This window comes from Microtus oregoni, unplaced genomic scaffold (genome assembly GCF_018167655.1).
Source record: "Microtus oregoni isolate MIOR12 unplaced genomic scaffold, Mior012 000006F_ref0000085, whole genome shotgun sequence".
In the NCBI taxonomy this organism is placed as follows: Eukaryota; Metazoa; Chordata; class Mammalia; order Rodentia; family Cricetidae; genus Microtus; species Microtus oregoni.
In genome coordinates, this window is record NW_024543065.1 from 19,957,068 (window position 1) to 19,977,854 (window position 20,787).

At 43.2% G+C, this 20,787-nt stretch overlaps 1 protein-coding gene across 1 annotated transcript in view; it reads left to right on the plus strand.

Moving 5' to 3' along the window:
* Ros1 (ROS proto-oncogene 1, receptor tyrosine kinase) overlaps positions 1 to 20,787 on the plus strand; it is a 117,380-nt gene that overhangs the window by 17,671 nt on the left and 78,922 nt on the right. The window contains exons 5-13 of the mRNA XM_041654206.1: positions 471 to 531; positions 3,747 to 3,895; positions 5,261 to 5,399; positions 10,744 to 10,945; positions 11,568 to 11,644; positions 12,967 to 13,089; positions 14,403 to 14,587; positions 15,642 to 15,739; positions 18,959 to 19,455. Coding sequence (XP_041510140.1) covers positions 471 to 531; positions 3,747 to 3,895; positions 5,261 to 5,399; positions 10,744 to 10,945; positions 11,568 to 11,644; positions 12,967 to 13,089; positions 14,403 to 14,587; positions 15,642 to 15,739; positions 18,959 to 19,455 — 1,531 coding nt within the window. The remainder of the gene's footprint in view (positions 1 to 470; positions 532 to 3,746; positions 3,896 to 5,260; positions 5,400 to 10,743; positions 10,946 to 11,567; positions 11,645 to 12,966; positions 13,090 to 14,402; positions 14,588 to 15,641; positions 15,740 to 18,958; positions 19,456 to 20,787) is intronic.

Genomic DNA, 20,787 nt, shown 5'->3' on the forward strand with positions numbered 1-20,787 from the left:
TCTTCCTGACGTGAGGAAAGTGTTCTAAAATCACATTGTGTTGATGATGACACAATTTTGGAGGTCACTAAAACCCACCAGAGCTACTGTATGGTTTTAAATGCTTGTGCTCTTTCTCACTCTAGGGTTTTTTTAGACAGATTCTCTCGTATGTATGTATGTATGTTTGTATGTATGTATGTTTTTCGAGATAGGGTTTTCCTGTGTTTAGCCCTGACTGTGCGGGAACTTGCTCTGTTGGCTGAGTTGGAGAGACAGGTTCTTATAAAGCTCAGGGTGCCCCAAACTTTTTGAGTAGCTAAGGATGGCCTTGAAGTCGTGCCTCTGCCTGGAAAGGGCTAGGATGACATGCATGTACTACCTCACCCCAATTATAAAGATAGATAAGGCACTTATGTTCCCGATTGTGGTTGAAGTTTGTCAGTAAACACAGTTCCAAGGCACTGACTCATGCCCCTTGTCTTCCACAGAGAGAGGCCTGTGAGGTCGGCTGCAGCACTGCAGAGGGGACCTATGAAGAGGAAGTGCTGGGTGAGAAAACGCTGCTGACATCATGAAGTAATCGCCCCTGCCAGGGGATTTAGGAAAGGATAAGGGAGCTCCCCTCACAGAACCTACACTGCTGTATCTCAACAGCATTGAAAATATTTGTATATAAGGCTAGTGTGGCTCTCAACTGTAGTCCCAGCACCCAGGAGGCTAAGGTAGGAGGATTGCAGTGAGTTCAAGACCAGCCTGGAGTGCAGAGGTCTCAAAACACAAAACATTTGTACGTGAAAAAAAAAACAAAACAAACATGTTACAGACTAGGGTCATCATGATGTGGGATTCCCCTCTGTATGCTGTGAATATCTTTGGTTAATAAAGGAACTGCTTTGGGCCTATAGCAGAGCTATGGGGGAACACAGCTAGGTAGGGAAAACTAAATGGAATGCTGGGAGAAAGGAGGTAGAGTCAGGAAGAAGCCACGGAGCTGCCGAAGACAGACACACTGAAACTTTGCTGGCAGGCCATGACCTTGTGGTGATACACAGATTAATAGAAAATGGGTTAAATTAAGATGTTAGAGTTAGCTGATAAGACGTTAGAGCTAATGGGCCAAACAGTGATTTAATTAATACAGTTTCTGAGTGTTTATTTCGGGGATAAGCAGCCAGGAACCAACAAGCGGCCTCCCTCCAACATCATCAGGCTGGGGAACAAGCACCCTTACCCTCCCTGCCATGTTGGCAGATCTTCTGTGCACTTTGTTCTTGCTGCTTAGAGAAAGACTCGGCCTGTAGCTTAGGCTGGCCTGAAATTCACTGAGTAACTGGCCTCCAGGCGAGTGCTGGGATGGCAGCTGTGAACCACCAGGCCTGGAACACGTGCCACTGTCTCAAGCATCTGCTAAGCAGTTGGGACACATACTTCTGAAGTCACGACGTCTAACAGAGCAAATGGTCAGATAATTCCTCCGTTCCACAGAGCCATGGCAAATTTACCGAAGCCAAGAATGTCAGAACTGAAAAGTGCAAACCGGACTCACATCCCTTTCTTATATTCTGTAATTATATTATTACCTTGGTGACAGTTATATAATTGTGCTAGATTATAAGATAATCAACTTTTACTTAAATTTCTCATTGGCTTTGGATCTGTGCTATTTGGCTCAAAAAATGATGTGTCAAGACTAGGTAAAGGCATTTACCCCCCCTCCCCCCACAGGTCCATCTCTAGTGCATCAATGCACTTATTTATTTCTGGCTGGGCTTTGTTATTTGATTTTAGATGAGTCATATTCGTTTCTATGTGATAGGAAGTGTTAATTGCTAACAATGCATCAAAATAACAATCTACTAATCTCTCTCTCTCTCTCTCTCTCTGTGTGTGTGTGTGTGTGTGTGTGGATGCACATGTGTCATGGTGCTTGTACAGGGGGTAGCAGATAGCGCTAGGAGTCAGTCTTCACCTTCCACCTATTTTGAGGCAGGGTCTCTTCCCCCCCCCCCCACTGTGCTATGTACACCATGGCCAGTGAGTTTCTGGAAGATTCGCCCGTTTCTACCTTCCATCTTCCTGTAAAAGTGCTAGGATTAAGACATATGCCAACTGGGTGGTGGTGGCGCATGCCTTTAATCCTAGCACTCGGGAGGCAGAGGCAAGCGGATCTCTGTGAGTTTGAGTGCAGTCTGGTCTACAGAACACGTTCCAAGACTGGCTCCATAGCTACTGAAAAAAACCCTGTCTCACCGCCCCCCCCCCCCCAAAAAGACACATGCCGCTTCGTCCAGCATTTTTACACGGGTTCTGAGTTCACATTCTCAGACTTGCATGGCAAGCGTTTTGCCACTGAGTCGTCCCCCACCACAATAGCTATTTTTATTAAGCATCTTTGAGTACGGCACTGCTGTTCTCCTTAATTTACCAGCTCCCTTTGTCTTCACAGGCAGTAAACGAGATAACTAACCCCACTTGTCCGATGGGAAAATTGGAGTGCAGTGTTTAAATAGTTGCCTGGGGTCATGGAGATAGTAGAGACTATCAACTGTAGTTACTTCCCTGCTGTGGTGGCAGAGCCCCGGATGTAGGATGAAGCTCATTTAGAGCGACACTGCTTCAACTGTGCTGCTTCTCAGTGAAGTTTTAGAAGGGCCCCGCTTCGCCGGTGTTGTTTTGTATGCATCACTGTGCTTTTGAAACTTTTTTACCGGTGCTTACACAACTCTGGCTCCTGTGCCTCCTGGCCATCTTCCTCACTGCCAGCGCCATCGCTGGACACCTCTTCCAGGTGTCCACAACCTACACCGATGGCGGATATACTTAAGGGTTTACTGTAAAGGAAGAAGGTGGAGCCGGGCTTTGCCTGTGTGGTTTTAACAGCCCCAAATGAATGTCAACAGAGAGGGGTTGTGTTGAGTTCTGTGTCATTCTGAGATGACAATGGCCTTAAGCTTTCTATATTTTGGAAAGGAGCTTTAATTAGTCCATATTCATTATTTGTAGTGATGAAAATCCTACCATTGTCCCACTAATCACCTTCCAGAGAGCAAGAGTGAGGTTCTCAGGATTTGCATTTAACAATTTTAAGCTCCTTACCAATCTGACAATCAGTACAGTGCTTTTTCAATAAATGAAATTTGAAGTCTTAAATCCATCATGAGTTTAGGAAAATAAAAAGACTAAAATAAGATAATGTCATTTTAGTAGCATAAACCTTGCAGAAATCTAGCAAAGACTCATGAAGTCCCTACCACAGCGACCCCAGTTTTGAGAAGCCATGACATGTGTTGTAACACAGACCAGGGGAACATGTAGTCTTTGGGGGTAAAAGCAATAGCTTGGTGCATATGAGAATAGTTTGCTGGGGCTGAGGATGTAGTTCACATGAAGCCTTGGGTTTGGTCCCCAGCATCTCACAAAGCTGGCTTTACTCTGTAACACACTCTGGCGTCTACGGTAAAGAAGGCACAGTGTCAGGATCCGCAGTGATAGCATTGAAAATGCCATGGGGTACCATGCCCTGGATGCTTCTACTATACCACAGACAAGGTTTTGGCCTCTCCTCCCTTCGCCTGTAAGAAAATGGGGCCGTAAGAAAAGACTGGTCAGTCTCAGAATACCGTGTTGCCTTCCTGTGAGAAAAAAAGACAGGGTGCTTTGAATATAATTTATATTCAGATGTGTTATTTAGCAGGAGAGGCCTAGACAAAACAGCCACACCCATCCACAGAGTGACTAGTGATTGACATGTGGTTTCCTTCCAGAAAGTATAGACCTCCCGACAGCACCCTTTGCGTCTTCCATTGGCACTCACAGCGTGACATTAAGATGGGACCCTGCCAACATCTCTGGAGTAAAATACATCATCCAGTGGAAATATGACCAGCTTCCAGGAAGCTGGACATACACAGAGGTATGCAAAGCTATTTTCTTATCTAAACAAAGACATTTTTGTCCCCCAAATTACTCAAAGCTCCAAGATATCCTTCCCTGTAGTTTCAGTTTCCAAAGCTTTTGTCAGTTATCCGTGCTCAGATACTATTTACAATTTTTAAATGGAAAAGTATTTGAAATAAAGATTGAAGCCAGGTGTGGTGGCACGGGGCTGTCATCTCACTACTTGGTGGGCTGAGGTGGGAGTATTGTGAGTTTGAGGCCAGTGTGGGCTATGTGGAAAATTCCAGGCTAGCACGAACTACGAAATAAACCCTGCCTGAAAACCAAACCAAGACAAACTCACCGATGCCACCACCACCACTAAAATGAAGAGCAAGGTTTTAAATCCCAGATTCTGAGGAGCATGATGAACTACCGGGTCATGTCACTCTGGCTCATTGGAAAGCCAGTCACACTTAGGTTCAGTTTTCTGCACCGTACACAACAGTCATCTGTCAGACAGCCTCTAGGAAGGTTATTGAGCTGACTGTCACAGGACTGGCATTGCTTCGTTTATAGTACCTACATGGGTTTGGTACTATCTGATGTTTCAAGCTTCTACTGGGGGTGTAAGGAATCTCTCGTGTGGATAGAGAAAATGATTTGTTGACCTTAATACATTCTAGCAACAATTGAGCGCAGTTGCTGGATTAACTGAACCTAATCTCTGCTACTCTGGAAACCCTTTATGAAGAAAAAGTATACATGTCACATATATAATTCCGTCAGCATGGCATCAAATCTGTAAAGTGATTCCAACTAGGATGAAGGGCAGGAGGGAGATTCTTGAAGGGGTCTCTAATTTAGAAGAGCGGGTTATAGGAGGCTTTCTTTTTTCTTTCTTTCTTTCCTTCTTTTTTTTTTTTTTTCTGAGACAGGGTTTCTCTGTGGCTTTGGAGCCTGTCCTGGAACTAGGTCTTGTAGACCAGGTTGTCTTCAACGTCACAGAGGTCCACCTGTCTCTGTCTTCCACGTTCTGGGATTAAAGGTGTGAGCCACCATCCCCCGGCTTACAGTAGGCTTTCAGGATGGTCCCTTTTGGGAAAGCATGAGCACTTGCAGTAAAAAAGATAGCCTAATGTACCAAGTGTAGTAACATGGGAAAATTCAAGTAAGTCCTTGAGCTAAGTGCTGAGTCACTGAATGCTTAGCTTTCCCTGAAGGAGTGAATGCTGTGACTAATGCAGATTGGTGTCTCGAAACTCGGCACCTGGGCTGTTGCCCATGCAGCAGGATCTGGGCAGCCCCATCTCCAAAGGCACACCCAAATTAATCTGAACTCTGTGTCTCAGTGGGCCATGTGTTTGGATGCATGCTGACTTTTGCTTTCTCCTGGATCTAGACTGTGCCCAGGCTCTCATATGTGGTGGAGCCCCTGCATCCGTTCACTGAATATATTTTCCGAGTGGTTTGGATCTTCACAGCCCAGCTGCATCTTTATTCCCCACCAAGTCCCAGTTACAGGACTCATTCTTATGGAGGTAGGCATACATATGCCACTTGTGAAGTAAGAACATTATTTTGAAGTTTTTGTTTAATTTGTTTTTGTTTTAAGCAACGAAAGAAATTGATTCCCTTGGTATTCCGTTTAGCCTTTGAGTCATTAACTGTGTGCCAGGTAATGTTCAGAATTCCTCATTGATCAGAACTATGACCTCTACTCTTGTCAAACCTACATTGGTAGAGGGGAAACATGGCCACTACTAAACACATAAATAAGGGTTTCTGGGTAGTTATTGTTAACTGGACACAAGCTAGAGTCATTAGGAAGAGGGAACCTCAACTGAAGAATTGGTTACATTAGTTTGGCCTTTTCTTTTCAAGCATTTTCTTGATTAATGATTGATGGGGGAGGGCCCAGCCTACCGTGGGAGAGGCGATCCGGGGCAGGTTGTTCCTGGGTTGTGTAAGAAAGCAGGTTGAGCAAGTCAAGAGGAACGAGCCAGTATGCAGCGTTCCTTCATGGTCCATGCTTTATTTCACGCCTTTCAGCCTTGGGTCCCTGCCCTCACTCCTTCATGGCAGACTGTGATTAGAAGCCAGAATAAAGCCTTTCTTCCCCAGATGCTTTTTGTCATTGTCTTTATCACAGCAATGGAAACCCCAACTAAGACAGAAACTGGTACTAGAGACTTGACTGTTGCCATGTTGTTACCTAGAGACAGGACTAGGGAAGCTATTGTTTTCGGAAAGATGGTGGAAGGAGTTAGAACATCAGTCTAGGGAAGCTATTGAGTGTTCAGAGCTCAGTGAGCTGTTTTGTGGGAGCTTAGAAGATAAGGACGTTGAGAGCGATACAGACAAAGAAGACATGGCTTGTGAAATTTCAGAGGGAAGCAAAGACTCTATTAGAGCTATTTATGTGATATTCTGAATTAAGAATTTGTGACTCTGGCCAAGTGGAGCCAAAGAGTTGGTTGTGATGAACAGGGGACTAAAGTGAAACCTCTGTTTCTGGGGTCATTGATTCTGGTCCCCTGGTCTCAAACGTTCGTGGTGGTTAAGAAGAGATCATCATTGCTGAGGTGAAATCTTCTGGGTAGTGTTTCTTCAGGGCCACACAAAGACACAGTGGAACAGAGGCAACCAAGGTTGTACCTCCTTCTGGCAACTGAACTTGGACATGTGTAAGAGTATCCCGGGTGATGACAGGATGAGGGTCATGAAGAACAGCCGAGGCTTGGTGCTTTGTAAGACCAGGAGACACCTTTAGGGACAGTCAAACCTTAGTTGTAGTAGAACTCTAGGTTGAAAGGGGTCAAGGAGAGAAGTTGAAGCTTGGCTTCACGTGGCATGAACAGAGTCCCTGTAGAGAGACCAGGATGTTAGTGAAAGTTCAGCCCGGTTGCTGCAGAGACTTTATATTGTGAGAAGGCCAGTATCACGGGGAGACCATCGAGGATAACAGCGTCTGTAAAGTAGAGTAGACCCGAGACTAGAAGACGAGCTATGTGTAGTCAGAGGGCAGAGAGGGAGAAGGGATGCAGGTTCCTTTGAGCCTGGAGCACTGTGAGTGAGAACCAAACACCAAGCGCTTTTTCCATGGTGTTGAATTTTGGTTTGGCTCTGATTTGATTGTGGCTGTGCCCTTCCTTCTTGGTGTAAGAAAATGTTTACTATTTCCCCCCAAGGAACCCATAGTTAGGAGACACTGGATATTTTAGAAAGATTTAGAACTTTTCAAGAGACCTTTTGTTTGTTACTTTTTATGAGACAGGGTTGGGTAGCACTTTTGTGGACCTCTCAAAGTAGATGAGGTTGGCCTTGATCTCACAGAGATTCACTTGCACTTTTATACCATACCATGTGCTAGAATTGAGCCATCAACCCACTTAAAGGAAAGCTTGAATTTACAGAACAGACATCCATAGTAAGTCTTCCTTGGTACTGACAGCTCCCTAGTAATGACACATAGACTTCTTAATTATGAAAATGTGGCCTTACTTTAGGCTTGTTTCTGATTAACTTTTATAACTTAAAACAACCTATTTCTGTCAGTCTGTATGTTGCCATATGACTCGTGGCTTTTATTTCTCCTCCTTCATGTCCCGCTTTTTCCGTGTCTGACTGGCGACCCTCCTTTCTCTCCCTCCTCCGAGACCTCTCTGTCCCCAGAAGCCCCACCTAACCTCTTTCTGCCTAGCTTTTGGCTACTCAGCTCTTTATTAAACCAATCACAGTGACATACCTTCACACAGCGTAAAGGAATATTCCACAACAGATCTTGCTGCCTCTTATTAAGCTTGCTAGCCAGGGAAAGATAGGGAGATCACACTGTTTCTTTCAGGGTTAGAATTATTACCTCTGTCTAACTGAGCACTGCAGTGACATGGCCGCTGCTAAGGAACAGGCCCCCATCATTCTGTAGAGAAAGGAAGGGTCAGAGACAGGGATATTTACTGATTCCTGGGTAGTAGACATGGCACCAGAAAGCAGGACAGGTGTACAGAGGAGTAAATGCAAACATGAAAAAGAAACATAGGCCGTAAGGAATACCTGAGGGTGGGACCCAATTTTGGAGGTCTGGGTGATCAGGAAAGGACTCTCTGAAAAGGCTTTGAATGATGTAAGAGAAGAATTTATGCAAATATTGAGGAATGAGTTTTCCAGGCAGAAGGGAGAGTGGAGGCAAAGATCAATAGCAGCAGTTAGCTGAGTGTGTCTGAGAAGTGGCTGATGAGGTTGGAAGGCACTGAGCTCAATGAAGAGGCGATTAGATATGGCCAGCCTCTTCTTAATTAAAACCCTCAATTTACTAAAACCAAAATTTGAGTCAGACTGATGAATCTCTGAATGACCCCAGATTCACCTCCCTCCCTCCCTCCCTCCCTCCCTCCCTTTCTTTCTTTGACTTGGATACAAGATGAGGAAGGAAAGGACAGACCCCATATCTGCATGAACAGAGTCAGAGAGTACGTTCTAAGCAGGGAAGGGGATGAGAGCACTTTGTTTGCTGGAAGCACATGGCACAGGGAGAGAAAGCAGGAGGATTAGACCAGGTCCTGAGTGCCAATGATTTTGAATGCCACGTTACAGCACTCAGACTCTTTGAAAAAGCAGTTAGGGTTATAGAAGCTTCTGAAGCAGAGGAGTCATTGCAGTCTTTAAAAAGAGAAATAGAGTGTATGGAAGCAGTGAGGGATTGGAAGCCTATGGATAGAGAGCAGCTAGGAGAGTCTTTTAATACTTGAGTATTTCAGCAAAGATGGGTTTAAAAAACGGCATGCTCAGGGTGGGTGTCAGATGAGGGGCATACCTGGGGAGAGTATCAAATGTGGGTTCACACTTGGGGAGGGTGTCAGATGCTGGGCACACTTGGGGAGGGTGTCAGATGCTGGGCATACCCAGGGAGGGTGTCAGGTGCAGGGCGCACTCAGGGTGGCTATAAAATGCGGGGCACATTCAGGGAGAGTTGTCTGGAGCCATCATTCCCAGACTTAACTGAGGCAATTTGGGGAGACTTGCCCCAGGTCAGATGGATTGCATGTTCCTGTCATGCAGATACAGCCGTGTTCTCGGGTTGAACTTGGTTTTGGGTCTAAGAAGAGCCGGTGAACTGATGAAATAAGTTGGGGGCATTTCTCCTTCCTTGATGAGTGTCCTTTTTTTTGATAATTAGGTCTCAGAGATTGTGTGACCATTTCTGCTGATTATTCTCTGACCGTTTCCTCTTAGAACCCAAGGTCAGACACTCTGGTCCAGGGCCACACTTGAGAAGGTCCAGACTGAAATACAACACACAGACCTCTTTGCCCCAGTCGTGCTTCATATACTTCCAACACCGTGACCTGTTTCCTGGGACCGGAGAAACACATGACCCACGGCTAGTCAGCTCAAAATAATAAAAAAGAGAAATTATTCTCGCCATCCTTTGGACTTTCTGCTGATGAGGAAGCTCAAGGATTCTCTAGTCTCCCGTGCCCTGTTCTGGTGTCCTTTGCACGGACAGCATCCTGTTTGTCAGATTCTCCCGCACATTTCTGGCCACAGCGCTGCTCATATACTTACGTTCATGCCCATTGCCTTACGGTCAATATTCTTTTTGGCCATAAGAGTTATATGATTTTAGTTGATATTAGAGTCTTTTTCCTGGGGCTATTCCAAAGTTGGACACACCCCAACCAAAAGGAGTGTTTATAAGGCAATGTATTATTTTCTAAAGAGGAATGTGTGTGTGTGTTTGTGTGTGTGTGTGTGTGTGTGTGTGTGTGATATTTGGATAATGATCATATCTTGCAGTGTAGGTGACTTTTAACTTGCTTGAAGTGGAACAGATCACACTGAGTGTCGACCCTAATGTGTTGCTGTTGGCATCCTGATTCTAATTCATTTGCTCTTCACACAGGTGACTGAGTACCCAGAGGCAAGGAGAAACACAGAGATATTTGTGCTCATTCATGATAGTCTGGGAGTTTGGGAGGGATTGTATCTGAGGCAGGCAACAGACCCATGAAAAGGCCTTCTAAATATAACCCAGTCTGAGGGCTGACCTGTCTTACTTCTTCTACCTCCAATCCACCAGTAGTGAGCAGAACATTTGCCAAAAGTGTTCAGAAGGAAGAGGGGGTCTATTCAAGAGTAAAGATGTCAAAAGACACCGTTCTGTGCAAAGAGTAGAAACAAGAGTATTTCATGGGACTAAGGTATGACAAGTAGGTGGAGACATGTATGCAAGCTGGGCTGCCACCTCATTTTTCTGCTAGAGGTTGTGAGTAAATAAATAAATAATCACATAATTTGTGCTTCCCTCATCCTGTGATTGTCAGCCGGGACTTCTGAGGGCTGTGAAGGAGGTGTCATCTGAATTGTCAGAGAAGATAGTAATGAAAGCGAAGTAGATCATTCTAGTTCCTATTTATCCAAAGCCACATCATCATCTGGAACCAGTCAGGCCATAGCTGAGGGAGTAAAGAGCCCTGGGCCTGCCGTGTGAGCTCGTGTTAATCATTCACTGTCTTTTGTGCAGACTCTAGTCTTCTAATGTGCTTCCTTTCCACCTCCACCATTCGATAGGTCTCCAGAGGATATTTGTTTTTTTTTTCTTTCAGCTTTTTGTCTAGACTATAGGTCTGGTTTGAGTCTCCTGTATCCAGTGTTATTTTCTAAGTTAAAAAGGAGGAAGCTTGGATGCAAGGTTCTCGGTAGGGCTCAGGACTTAGCTGGTATGATTTAGAGAGGAAGAATTGCAGCTCAGAATCTCTAACTACCATTCTTCTGCTGTGTTTTCAGTATTAATCAAAACGTTTTTTTCCCCCTATTATTCTATTCCAAGAGTACAGAAATGTGCCCTTTTGACGCTCACCCATGCCATCTTTATCTCTCCAGTTCCGGAAACTGCACCCTTCGTCATGAAAATTGAAAGCTCAAGCCCTGACACCGTGGAAGTCAGCTGGGCTCCGCCCCACTTCCCAGGTGGACCTATTTTGGGTTATAATTTAAGGCTGATCAGTAAAAATCAAAAGTTAGATTCAGGGACCCAGAGAACCAGTTTCCAGTTTTATTCCACTCTTCCGAACACCACCTACAGGTAAGAGCTAAGCGGTACAGGTAGAGATGACACCTTTATTAATGCAGGCAGGATGCTTAGTTAAGAAATCTGCCTAAAAATCAATTAAGTGTATTCAGAGACACACCACTGACTCTATTCCTTCGTGTTGAAGTTGTAATTTTTCTCAACTTTGCATGTGTACTATAATCACACCATTCTAAGCAAGAAAGTTTTCAATATATTAAATGGCCCTTATAAGTATGAGACAATAATAACATAAATACCATAGCTGTGATTTGTTTATTTCATGAAACATAAAAAAACCACAAAGGAGGTAAAATTCTGTTAGTGGTATTTTTTATTAACCACTGGGGATTATTTTATTATGGCTAGCGTCACTGGCATTAACGAAGAGTTCTTCAAGTAGGGGGTGAAATGGTCATGCAGATAGCAGAGTGGAGCTTTTGACCTCAGTGACCCTGAACTGTTCTGTGGGGAATGAAAACAGGGATGTGATTGATGGCCATCCCAGGGCTGAGCGGTGACACCGGGTAACTAGATCTATGCACATCTTTAAATAGACGCTCTGGTGCTCCTATATTTATCTCATGTTCACAACATGCCATGTGAAACACATCTCTCCAAATTGTTTTTGGAATAGGTTTTCTATTGCAGCAGTAAATGAAGTTGGTGAAGGGCCAGAAGCAGAATCTGTAATTACCACTCCATCCCCTGCAGGTATGGTTTAGCCTTCTCCTCCGTGTTACACAGGGATAGTGGTTGACTGGGGTAAAGGTCAGAGTTCAGTGGTCATCTGGTAGACCTCAAGATCCCTCCTCTTATGCATGATTTTTTTTTGTGACTGATAATTTAAAATTTCAAGTTATTCTATATATTTGGTAAATAGAAGGTTAGAGAGACAGTTGATACTAGAATTTTGAGACTTAAAAAATAGAATGAAAAACTTAAGCATTTTAAGAAAGATGGCTTTAAACAAATTTTTGGTTTTCATTCAGATCACTAGGTATGGTCATTCGTGTTTACAAATTTAGGATTTACACATAAACTTTCCTAAGCTGACATTGCTTCTCTTGTGCATTGTCACAACAGACACTTTCCCAGTCTGCTTTAATGTTTTTAAGTACATATGAACACTAAGAATTTAAAGATTAACTTTTGAAAATTCCTCCTGTGTATTTATTCTATTTTTGAAAGTACTCTTTTTGTTTTTTTAAAGAATTACCTTGAGGGGCTGAAATCTACTGGTATTTGTAGGAGCAAATGCTTTCGAAGAAGCTGTATATATATTTGAGAAATGAATTAGAGTCTTGCCTAAGTCAAGGGTTCCAAATTCCTTTAGTCTGTTTTCAGCTTCCAGCAGAACCCCATCTCATGGCTTGAGCACTGCTTGCTCCCATCTCCACACAACTATGCCTGTAGTATTGGATGCCATCTATCATCAGCCTATATTTTTGGCTCTTCCTAGACTCTAGGAAAACGGAGGTATTATTATCAGGCACGAAACACGCCCGAAGGGAAAGTTAAATATAGAGCGGGGTTAAGGTTGCTATGTGGTTATTACATACCACTCATTAATGGTCCTGAACGCGTCCATCACTCATGCACCTTGCATCAGTTTTCAGCTGAACAGGGTAGCAATCAGAGGTCTGTAGCCTTCAAATTTAAGAACTGTTCTCCTGCTTGAAAGGGAAGAGGTTGAAGGCAATCCCTGTGTTATGTAACAACCTACTTTGGTTGAGGCTGGATTGCAGTAGTTAGGGAAATTGTCTTGACTGGGGATACCGGTTTAATGTCTATTGGAACAAGGATGGTATAATATGTCACTTGACAAGTTCACATAGACCTACTTGATTGTCACCATATTTTCTACTTCCAACCATGGGTATTGGGAGATTATTCCACAGATGCAATACTGCTAAGTAACTTCAGAAAATTCAGTTGAGTCTTTCAAAGAGCTGTCTCCCTTAGGTTGAAGCACTGAAACTTACTCTGTTGCTATGTGTATGTTGCTCAGTCTGCCTATATATTATGTCTTTCAGTTCAAGAAGAAGAACAATGGCTCTTTTTATCCAGAAAAACTTCTCTAAGAAAGAGGTCCTTAAAGTACTTGGTAGATGAAGCACATTGCCTTTGGTCAGATACCATACGCCATAATATTACAGGTCAGTCTAACGGAAGCATGCCTCGTTACTGTAAAAGGAAATATTTGGAATTGTGGATGAAATTTTCTAGGAGAGGAATATTAAAATTTGTTCTCAGAAGCCGATGCTAGCTATGGGGATCCCACAGATCCCCCAAACATTACAGGATATTGCCAATGCTCTTGGTTACCCTCAGGAACTTGAAAGAAGATGCTGTTCTGAAAACACCCGAACACGGAGAGATCGAACTGGGAAAAGACCTGGAAGCTTTATCCTTTCTGGATAGCTTTCCTAGTGCTGAAATGTGCTAAGCACACTACAGGGCGACTATAGAGAAACTATTTTCTTGTTAGGACTAAGCAGTTGTACATCTGAACTCACAGTGGCTGTGATTAAACACACAAGTTCTCTGCGAGATCAATCCAGACCAACCCAGCATGGAGAGGGGAAGGTACATGAACTCGGTCAGATAGAACTGACTGAGGAGCTATTGACAACTGATGGCTGTTGGGAGATGGAGAGTCAGCTTTCTTCAGTGACCCCTGAGAGGCTGCCCATATTCCCAAATGACTCCATTCTCAAGCATATACTGGGACCACTGTGTGGACTCAGAGGGCTTGAAAAAAGAGAATACAGGAAGCTAGGAGGGACTAGGGGTTGGGGTGGAGGATGGTGGGGGAGAGGATGGGGGGTGGATTTGATCAAAAAACATTTATGAAACTTTCAAACAATAAAAAATGATTCAAAAAAGCTTTCATGTTTGGGTATGTAGTCCACCGATAGGGGGCATGCTTAAACATGTCTGAGGCTCTGGAGTCTTTCAGCAATAAACAAATAGCCCCACACCAAATCCACTTTACCCCAGTTTTCCCAATATTTCTAGAATTGACTATCTTGAATATTTGCAGACTATACTATTCTAAAATTCTTCAAGTATTTTATGTACATTATGAATATACCCAACATATTTGCACAGATACGTTATATATACTAGAAGAATTCAGAAGATATATATATTTTTTAAGATTTATTTATTTATTATGTATACAGTATTCTGCCTACTTATGTCCTATAGGCCAGTAGAAGGCACCAGATCTCATTACAGATGGTTGTGAGCCACCATGTGGTTGCTAGGAATTGAACTCAGGACCTCTGGAAGAGCAGTCAGTGCTCTTAACCTCTGAGCTACTGCTCCAGCCCCCAGAAGAATATTTTTAAATTATAAGAGCTTCTATTTGACTTTAACAAACATTAAAGACAAATTCACTTCATTCTAAGTCTTTCTGTTCCTGTGGACATTTAACCACATGTATGTTCTTGCTTGACTCTTCTAGGGATAGCAGTCAATGTCCAACAGCAGGTGGTTTATTTCTCAGAAGGAACTTCCATATGGATGAAGGAGGCAGCCAACATGTCTGATATGTCTGATCTGAGAAGTTTTTACAGAGGCTCAGGCCTAATCTCTTCCATCTCCTTAGATTGGCTTTACCAGAGGATGTATTTCATCATGAATAAACTGGTTAGTCTATATGAATATAGTTAGTTATCAATATTAACATTCATATTTGGTGGTAAATATGACATTGTTTCACTGACTACTTATTTCAGATATTAGATCAACAATGAATCATGGACCTAGTATACAAGAACATCTAGCCCATCTCCATTAATCTGTGTATCGCCATGTGGCTGTGGCTTACCCGGTAAAGTTCTGGTGTCTGTCTCCAGAGGGGCTACATGGCATCTCCCTGACTCTGCCTCTTTTCTCCCACCATTCAGTTTTATTTTCCCTGCCTAGCTAAGTTCTGCCCTACTGTAGGTCCAAAGCCGTCGTTTATTAACCAGTGATATTCACCGCATACAGAGGGGAATCCCACATTACCCAGCAAGTTTTTATTAATGATAATTTATCTACTTTAAGAAAGTTCATGTACTTGTGACATGACTGTGTAAGGCTATCTACCATAAAAAAAAGTCTGCTGCATCTTTAATGTATGGTAACCTGGTGTATTTTAATAGGCCTCTGAAAATATGTTAGTACTGGAATCTTTAAGAAGATACAGTCTTCTTAACTTAAACTTGTGTTTCAAGTTTTCATTTTATAAGTGCATGTTTATTGAAATGAACAAAGGCTGCTGTCCCACTGAAGTTCAGAAGCTTGTATATAGCACAAATTTTAAAAGTAATTGGGTACTTCCGTAAACCAACCAACCAATCAACGAATCAGCAAGCAAGAACGAAACAAAAAACACCGTTTTTGCATATTAATGGTACTAATAGAAATAAAAACTTATTAGGACATAAAATAGAAAGTTCCTTTTTCTCCCCCATACTGACTATTTTGTATAGCCCAGGCTAGCCTGCTATTCACCATCTTCCTGCCTCAGACTCCTCAGCTCTGGGATTATAGCTGTGCACCTATTAAATTACCCATTAAATGCTTTTTTCTTGTGTGTTTCGTAAAGTCCACAGTGGTCATCACAACTCCAAGTACCAAACTGCTCAGGAAACACTTGGTGCCAAGATGAATGCAGACAGACATTAATCTTGTTGCTGTACTTTTGATTTTCTAGGTATATGCTTGCGACTTAGAAAATTGCTCAAATTTTGAGGAAATTACTCCATTATCTATTATTGCACCTAGAAAAGTTGTGGTTGATTCTTATAACGGGTAAGTGTTAACCTTGTAAATATGGGTTCTCTTCCCTTGGCAAAACTTTCTGTGAAGTTTGCTTTCCAGTACAGCCCTATAATACCTGACAAGTTCAACTGAGCACCTCGCTTCAGGTCAATGTAATTAAAATTGCTTTCAAATTTGGCTGTTTCCTCTTCCACAGCAAACTATAGTTACATGGAAATGACCTTTCGTTAGAGACCTTGGGACCATGATTCTAGTCCAGTGCTTGACACTACTTTATGATAGGAACCAATATCTCGTTGCTCCCTTCAGCGGCCATGGTGAGAAGCTGCTTCATCACGTGCCTTTGTGGCCGAACCTTTCAGCTCCCTTTCATCCTCTGGCCTGACTCTTGTGCCTATTAAGAGGCTGTTTTACATGTAGGCTACTACCATCTTCCCTTATGGGACAGGATTTGGTGATTAAGAACAGGTACACATCTCAACTGTAAGGTTCCCTTTCCCTGATGAGAAAAACAAAACAAAAAGAACCACATTTGGTCTCAGCTGGGCTGTGCAGTTGCACTGAGATCCCTAGCAAAAAGCCAGTCAGTCTGTGGCATTGCTTTTGACAATGAGATGAATTCTGAAATGAGACGAAGATGTTTGTAAATGTGTTTCAGCAAAAAAACATAGTTTGGGGATTATTTGGTCTTAAATATGACCAAATAACAACATTTTTTTTTACTAATAAACATGCCCAATATGGGTAAGATTAAACATTTTGCTTTGTTGTAGGGACATCATGTAGTCTCAGCTGCTGATACTTGGGGTCATTTCCTGTTCTGTTTAGAGAATTCTTCTCTACCTGCTGTTTTGTTTGCTTCTAGCAGTTTTGGTTTTTCAAGTTTTAAATGAAAAGTTTAGTTATTAGTTTATAACCATACCACCTGAATGCATGCAGTCTCATCTGCTCCAGATCTTATTTCCCTTATTTGTGAGGGTGTAAGATCCTGTGGAATTCTCTGTTGCTGTTGGCAGTTACATAATATGATCATTCTGTGGATAATGAACTTCGCTTACCAAATCAGCCTTTCAAACATACCTTTTCTCCATCAGAATAAAATGGATTTGTGCTTAGATTTTGAAATATGACCAGAAAAGATCATGATAATTAGGATTACACCAATTTTTTATACTATGCATTACCAAAATCTTCCTTTCAATAATCGTTTTATACTGTGGTAGTTACCTTTGTTAGATGGGGAGGCTGAGACTCAAGCAGATCCAACGATTTTCCACACCGCTTTTCAGTGAGCCAGGATAGGACCCTCTATATCTGGCCCTTCTGATCATCTTCTACTTTGACAGGGAAGTTTCTATAAAAACCAGCAGGCAGCTTCCAGGAGGTCTGTGTCCTTAGGACACTGGATGTGTGCGGCAGTTTACAGCTGTCCTGGCGTTCACAATGGTGTCCTGCTTTCCCATCATTGTGTCATGCCCTTACGGAGTTCCTACTCTTCCCTTCTTCCCATCCTTTGTATTCTGCCTCTCACTTCGGTCTGTTTTTTCTTCTCGCTCCCTTTCCTCTTCTTCCTTCTTCTTTCCTTTCATGTAGTGAGCAGGGTAGGAGTTCCACTTTCTTCCCTGTCTGTTTGAGGACTATGCTTCATTAATCCAGTTTTTCTTTTATATGGTCTGTTTCTCCAATTACTTTTTTTAAACAGTTTTGAATTTGGTAGAGCAGACAGACAAGAGCCATTCCTTCTGGAGTGGGCAAACAACATAGATTCATATCTCAAAATGAGCTTGCATCTCAGGGTTTTACCCGAGGCTGAAATGTGGTTGCAGTTATCAAGATTTGGGAAGATCATCAAGAAGAATGATCGTAGACTGAATAATGACAAGGAAGAGGGCCTAACAGTTGTCATGTACTCTAGAATGTAACATTGCATTGGGGTTCTGACAAGATATTTTGGATGGTATGAACCCACTAGCATCTATTTTCATGTTCACAAATTCTTAATCAACAAATTAGCTGTTTTATATACACCAGTTAAAAATTTTAAAATATTTATTTTCTGTGTATGAGTGTTTTGCTTCTTATATGTCTGTGCACCAATTTATGCCTGGTTATTGAGGAAGCCAGGAAGAGTGTGGTGGCCCACAAGTGACTCAGTTTCCATCTGGAGCCTATTCTGACTTATAAGTCCTTTGAGTTCAAGCTTGCTCGTTTCAGTCTCCTTGAGGGCTGTGAGAAAGCTATGATAAAGCCCATGGGAAAGAACTCGTTACCTACTAAGACACAGGCTGGTGAATGCCAGTCGAAGTTCGCATATGGATAGGAAAGGAAACTGTTGGTTGCTAGCAGGATTCACACCGTAGACAGCGAGCCTGCCTGTGATCTCTCTCAAGGACAGTGCAGGACGGTGGTTAACTGACTCCGTGGCTTTTCATCCTGCCTTCTGCTCTGAATATATATAAAAGCACGTTCTGAAAAAAAGCTCTGGGTTGTTTGGTGTTGACCAACAGACCTCCCAAATCTTTCCCGTGTCTCCGTCTCGTTTCTTTCATCTGCCATTTCCTCAACCCTCATGCCCCCCACCAGGCACCTGGGTTGATTCATCAGTAGGCTCCGACAGAAGAGGGGAAGTGGGTATCAGGTCCCCTGGTTCTGGAGTTACTGATGTTTGTGAGCTACCATGTGGGTGCTGGGACTCGAACTTGGGTCCTCTGGAAGAGCAGCCAATGCTCTTAACTGCTGCACCTATCTTCTCAGCCCCACTGGTCACAATTTTACTTTGATATTTTATTGTTGCATCCCTAGACCCACGGAAGTTGCAGGTGTACACATCTGTGCTTGATTTCTTCATGGGTTCTGGGATCCACACTCAGGTCTCCATGCTTATCTGGAGGGTACTTTCCTCACTTGGCCATATCCCCAGCCCTAACTATGTGATTTGTATATATTATGCTTCCCCTGAAATCTTTACAGATACTTTTTAGTCTTAACTCTGATTCTTCAAAAGGCCCCATGTAGGAATTAAAAGATCATGCATCATCATACAGGATGGAGTGCACAAGTCTTTAATTTCCAGCTGTAATCAGCTGTGCATATTTCCACCTTTGACCTCTATCATTTTGCATTTTGGGAAGTCCTGGGATACGTGATTTTTGTACCACTGATTTTGTAATAGGCTAAAGCAGTTAGTCTAGAACATCACACAGCCACCCTTTCGCTGAATTACACCCATCTTCTTTTGTCCCCTGTCAGGTACGTCTTTTATCTCCTGAGAGATGGCATTTATAGAGTCAATCTCCCTTTGCCATCTGGCAGGCACACGGAAGCTGTGCGCATCGTGGAGAGCGGCACACTAAAGGACTTTGCCGTAAAGCCACGGTCCAAGCGAATCATCTATTTCAATGACACCATGCAAGTCTTCATGTCCACGTTTCTGGACGGCTCTGCTTTCCATCAGGTGCTGCCTTCGGCCCCTCTTAAGGAGGTGAAGAGCTTTGCTTGTGAAAACAACGACTTCCTCATTACAGACGGCAAGGCCATTTTCCAGCAGGACTCCTTGTCTTTCAATGAGTTCATCGTCGGATGTGACCTGAGTCACATAGAAGAATTTGGCTTTGGTAACTTGGTCATCTTTGGCTCATCCATCCAGTCGTACCCTCTGCCAGGCCATCCACAGGAGCTCTCGGTGCTGTTTGGTTCTCAAGAAGCCCTTGTGCAATGGAGGCCTCCTGCTCTCGCCATAGGAGCCAGTGAGTACGCTGTGTGCAGGGTGACTAGTGGCCAGCTGGGAAGGAGAGAAGTCAGCATAGAGATTCAGTTTTGAGAGCCTGCATCGAGTCTTCAGTCAAGGGCAACGACTTAGCTTGAATAGTGTTTTATAGTGTCTTTACATTTTTCTTGCATTTATTACTAGCCTTGCAGTAGGATGGTCTTTATATTCCATCAGTAGATCCCAGTAGAATAGCCCAGCCATTTTTGACATCTATTATGAGGTACACTGACTGACTAGTTTTCATGGAGTCGAGGCAGGAGGATGACACACTTGGGCTGAGGGGCTTGCATGAATTTTGGCTATTCCCTGAAGCTCTCTGAGCTTGACTCTCCATCTCTGGGTAGACAGAATACAACACGTGGTCGGAAGGAAGTTGGCTCTGGAGCTTTTCAGTTAAAAGAAGGGTAAATGATCCCAGTCTGTGGACAGATGGTCTTTAACTCTGGGTTGCTGCGGAAGCAGCTGTAGACCAGATGTAAATGCACAGTTGAAGCTGTGTTCTCGTGTGACTTTTCAAACAGAAGCAGAGAACAGCTTTGCCCATGAACCGTCTTTCCATAGCCTTTAATCGTCTCAGGCAGTAAGATTTAGTAACCTCGGGCAAGTTTTACTGTATGACAAACTGATTATGCTTACTTGCTACATATCTCAAAAATAGCTGAGAATGAGGGCTGGGCTTGTAGCTCCGTTGGTTGAGTGCTTGCCCAGCATGCACCAAGTCCTGAGTTCAATCCCCAGCGATGCATAAACTAGACGTGGTGATAGACATCTGCAGTCTCAGTACTCAAGAGGTAGAGGTAGGAGGATTAGAAGTTCAAAGTCACCTTCAGTTAGGTAAGAAGTTGAGGCCAACCTAGGACACATGAGGATACCTTCCCTGCCTCTCTCTCACACTCACATTGAGAATAAATTGGCAGGTCCCCCCCCCAAGTTGATTTGGCTTCTGGTAATTATATTGGATATTAATTATTTTTATTAAGAGCCTGGTTATGCCTGGTAGTATTATAAGAACCTCTCTTACATGACACAGAGTCTACCATGTAGAAGGAGTGACAGTCTTAGCTGGGCATGGTAGCACGTGCTTATAATCTCAGTGCTTGAGAGATTAAGGCATGGAGATTTTAATATTTAAGGCAAGCCTGGGCTACATGGTGAAATTTCAACTTATTTTTTTAAAGCCTTTCAAGACAGGGTTTCTCTGTGTAGCTTTGGAGCCTGTCCTGGAACTCACTCTGTAGACTAGGTTGGCCTCAAACTCATGGAGATCCACCTGCCTCTGTCTCTCAAGTGCTGGGATTAAAGGCGTGCG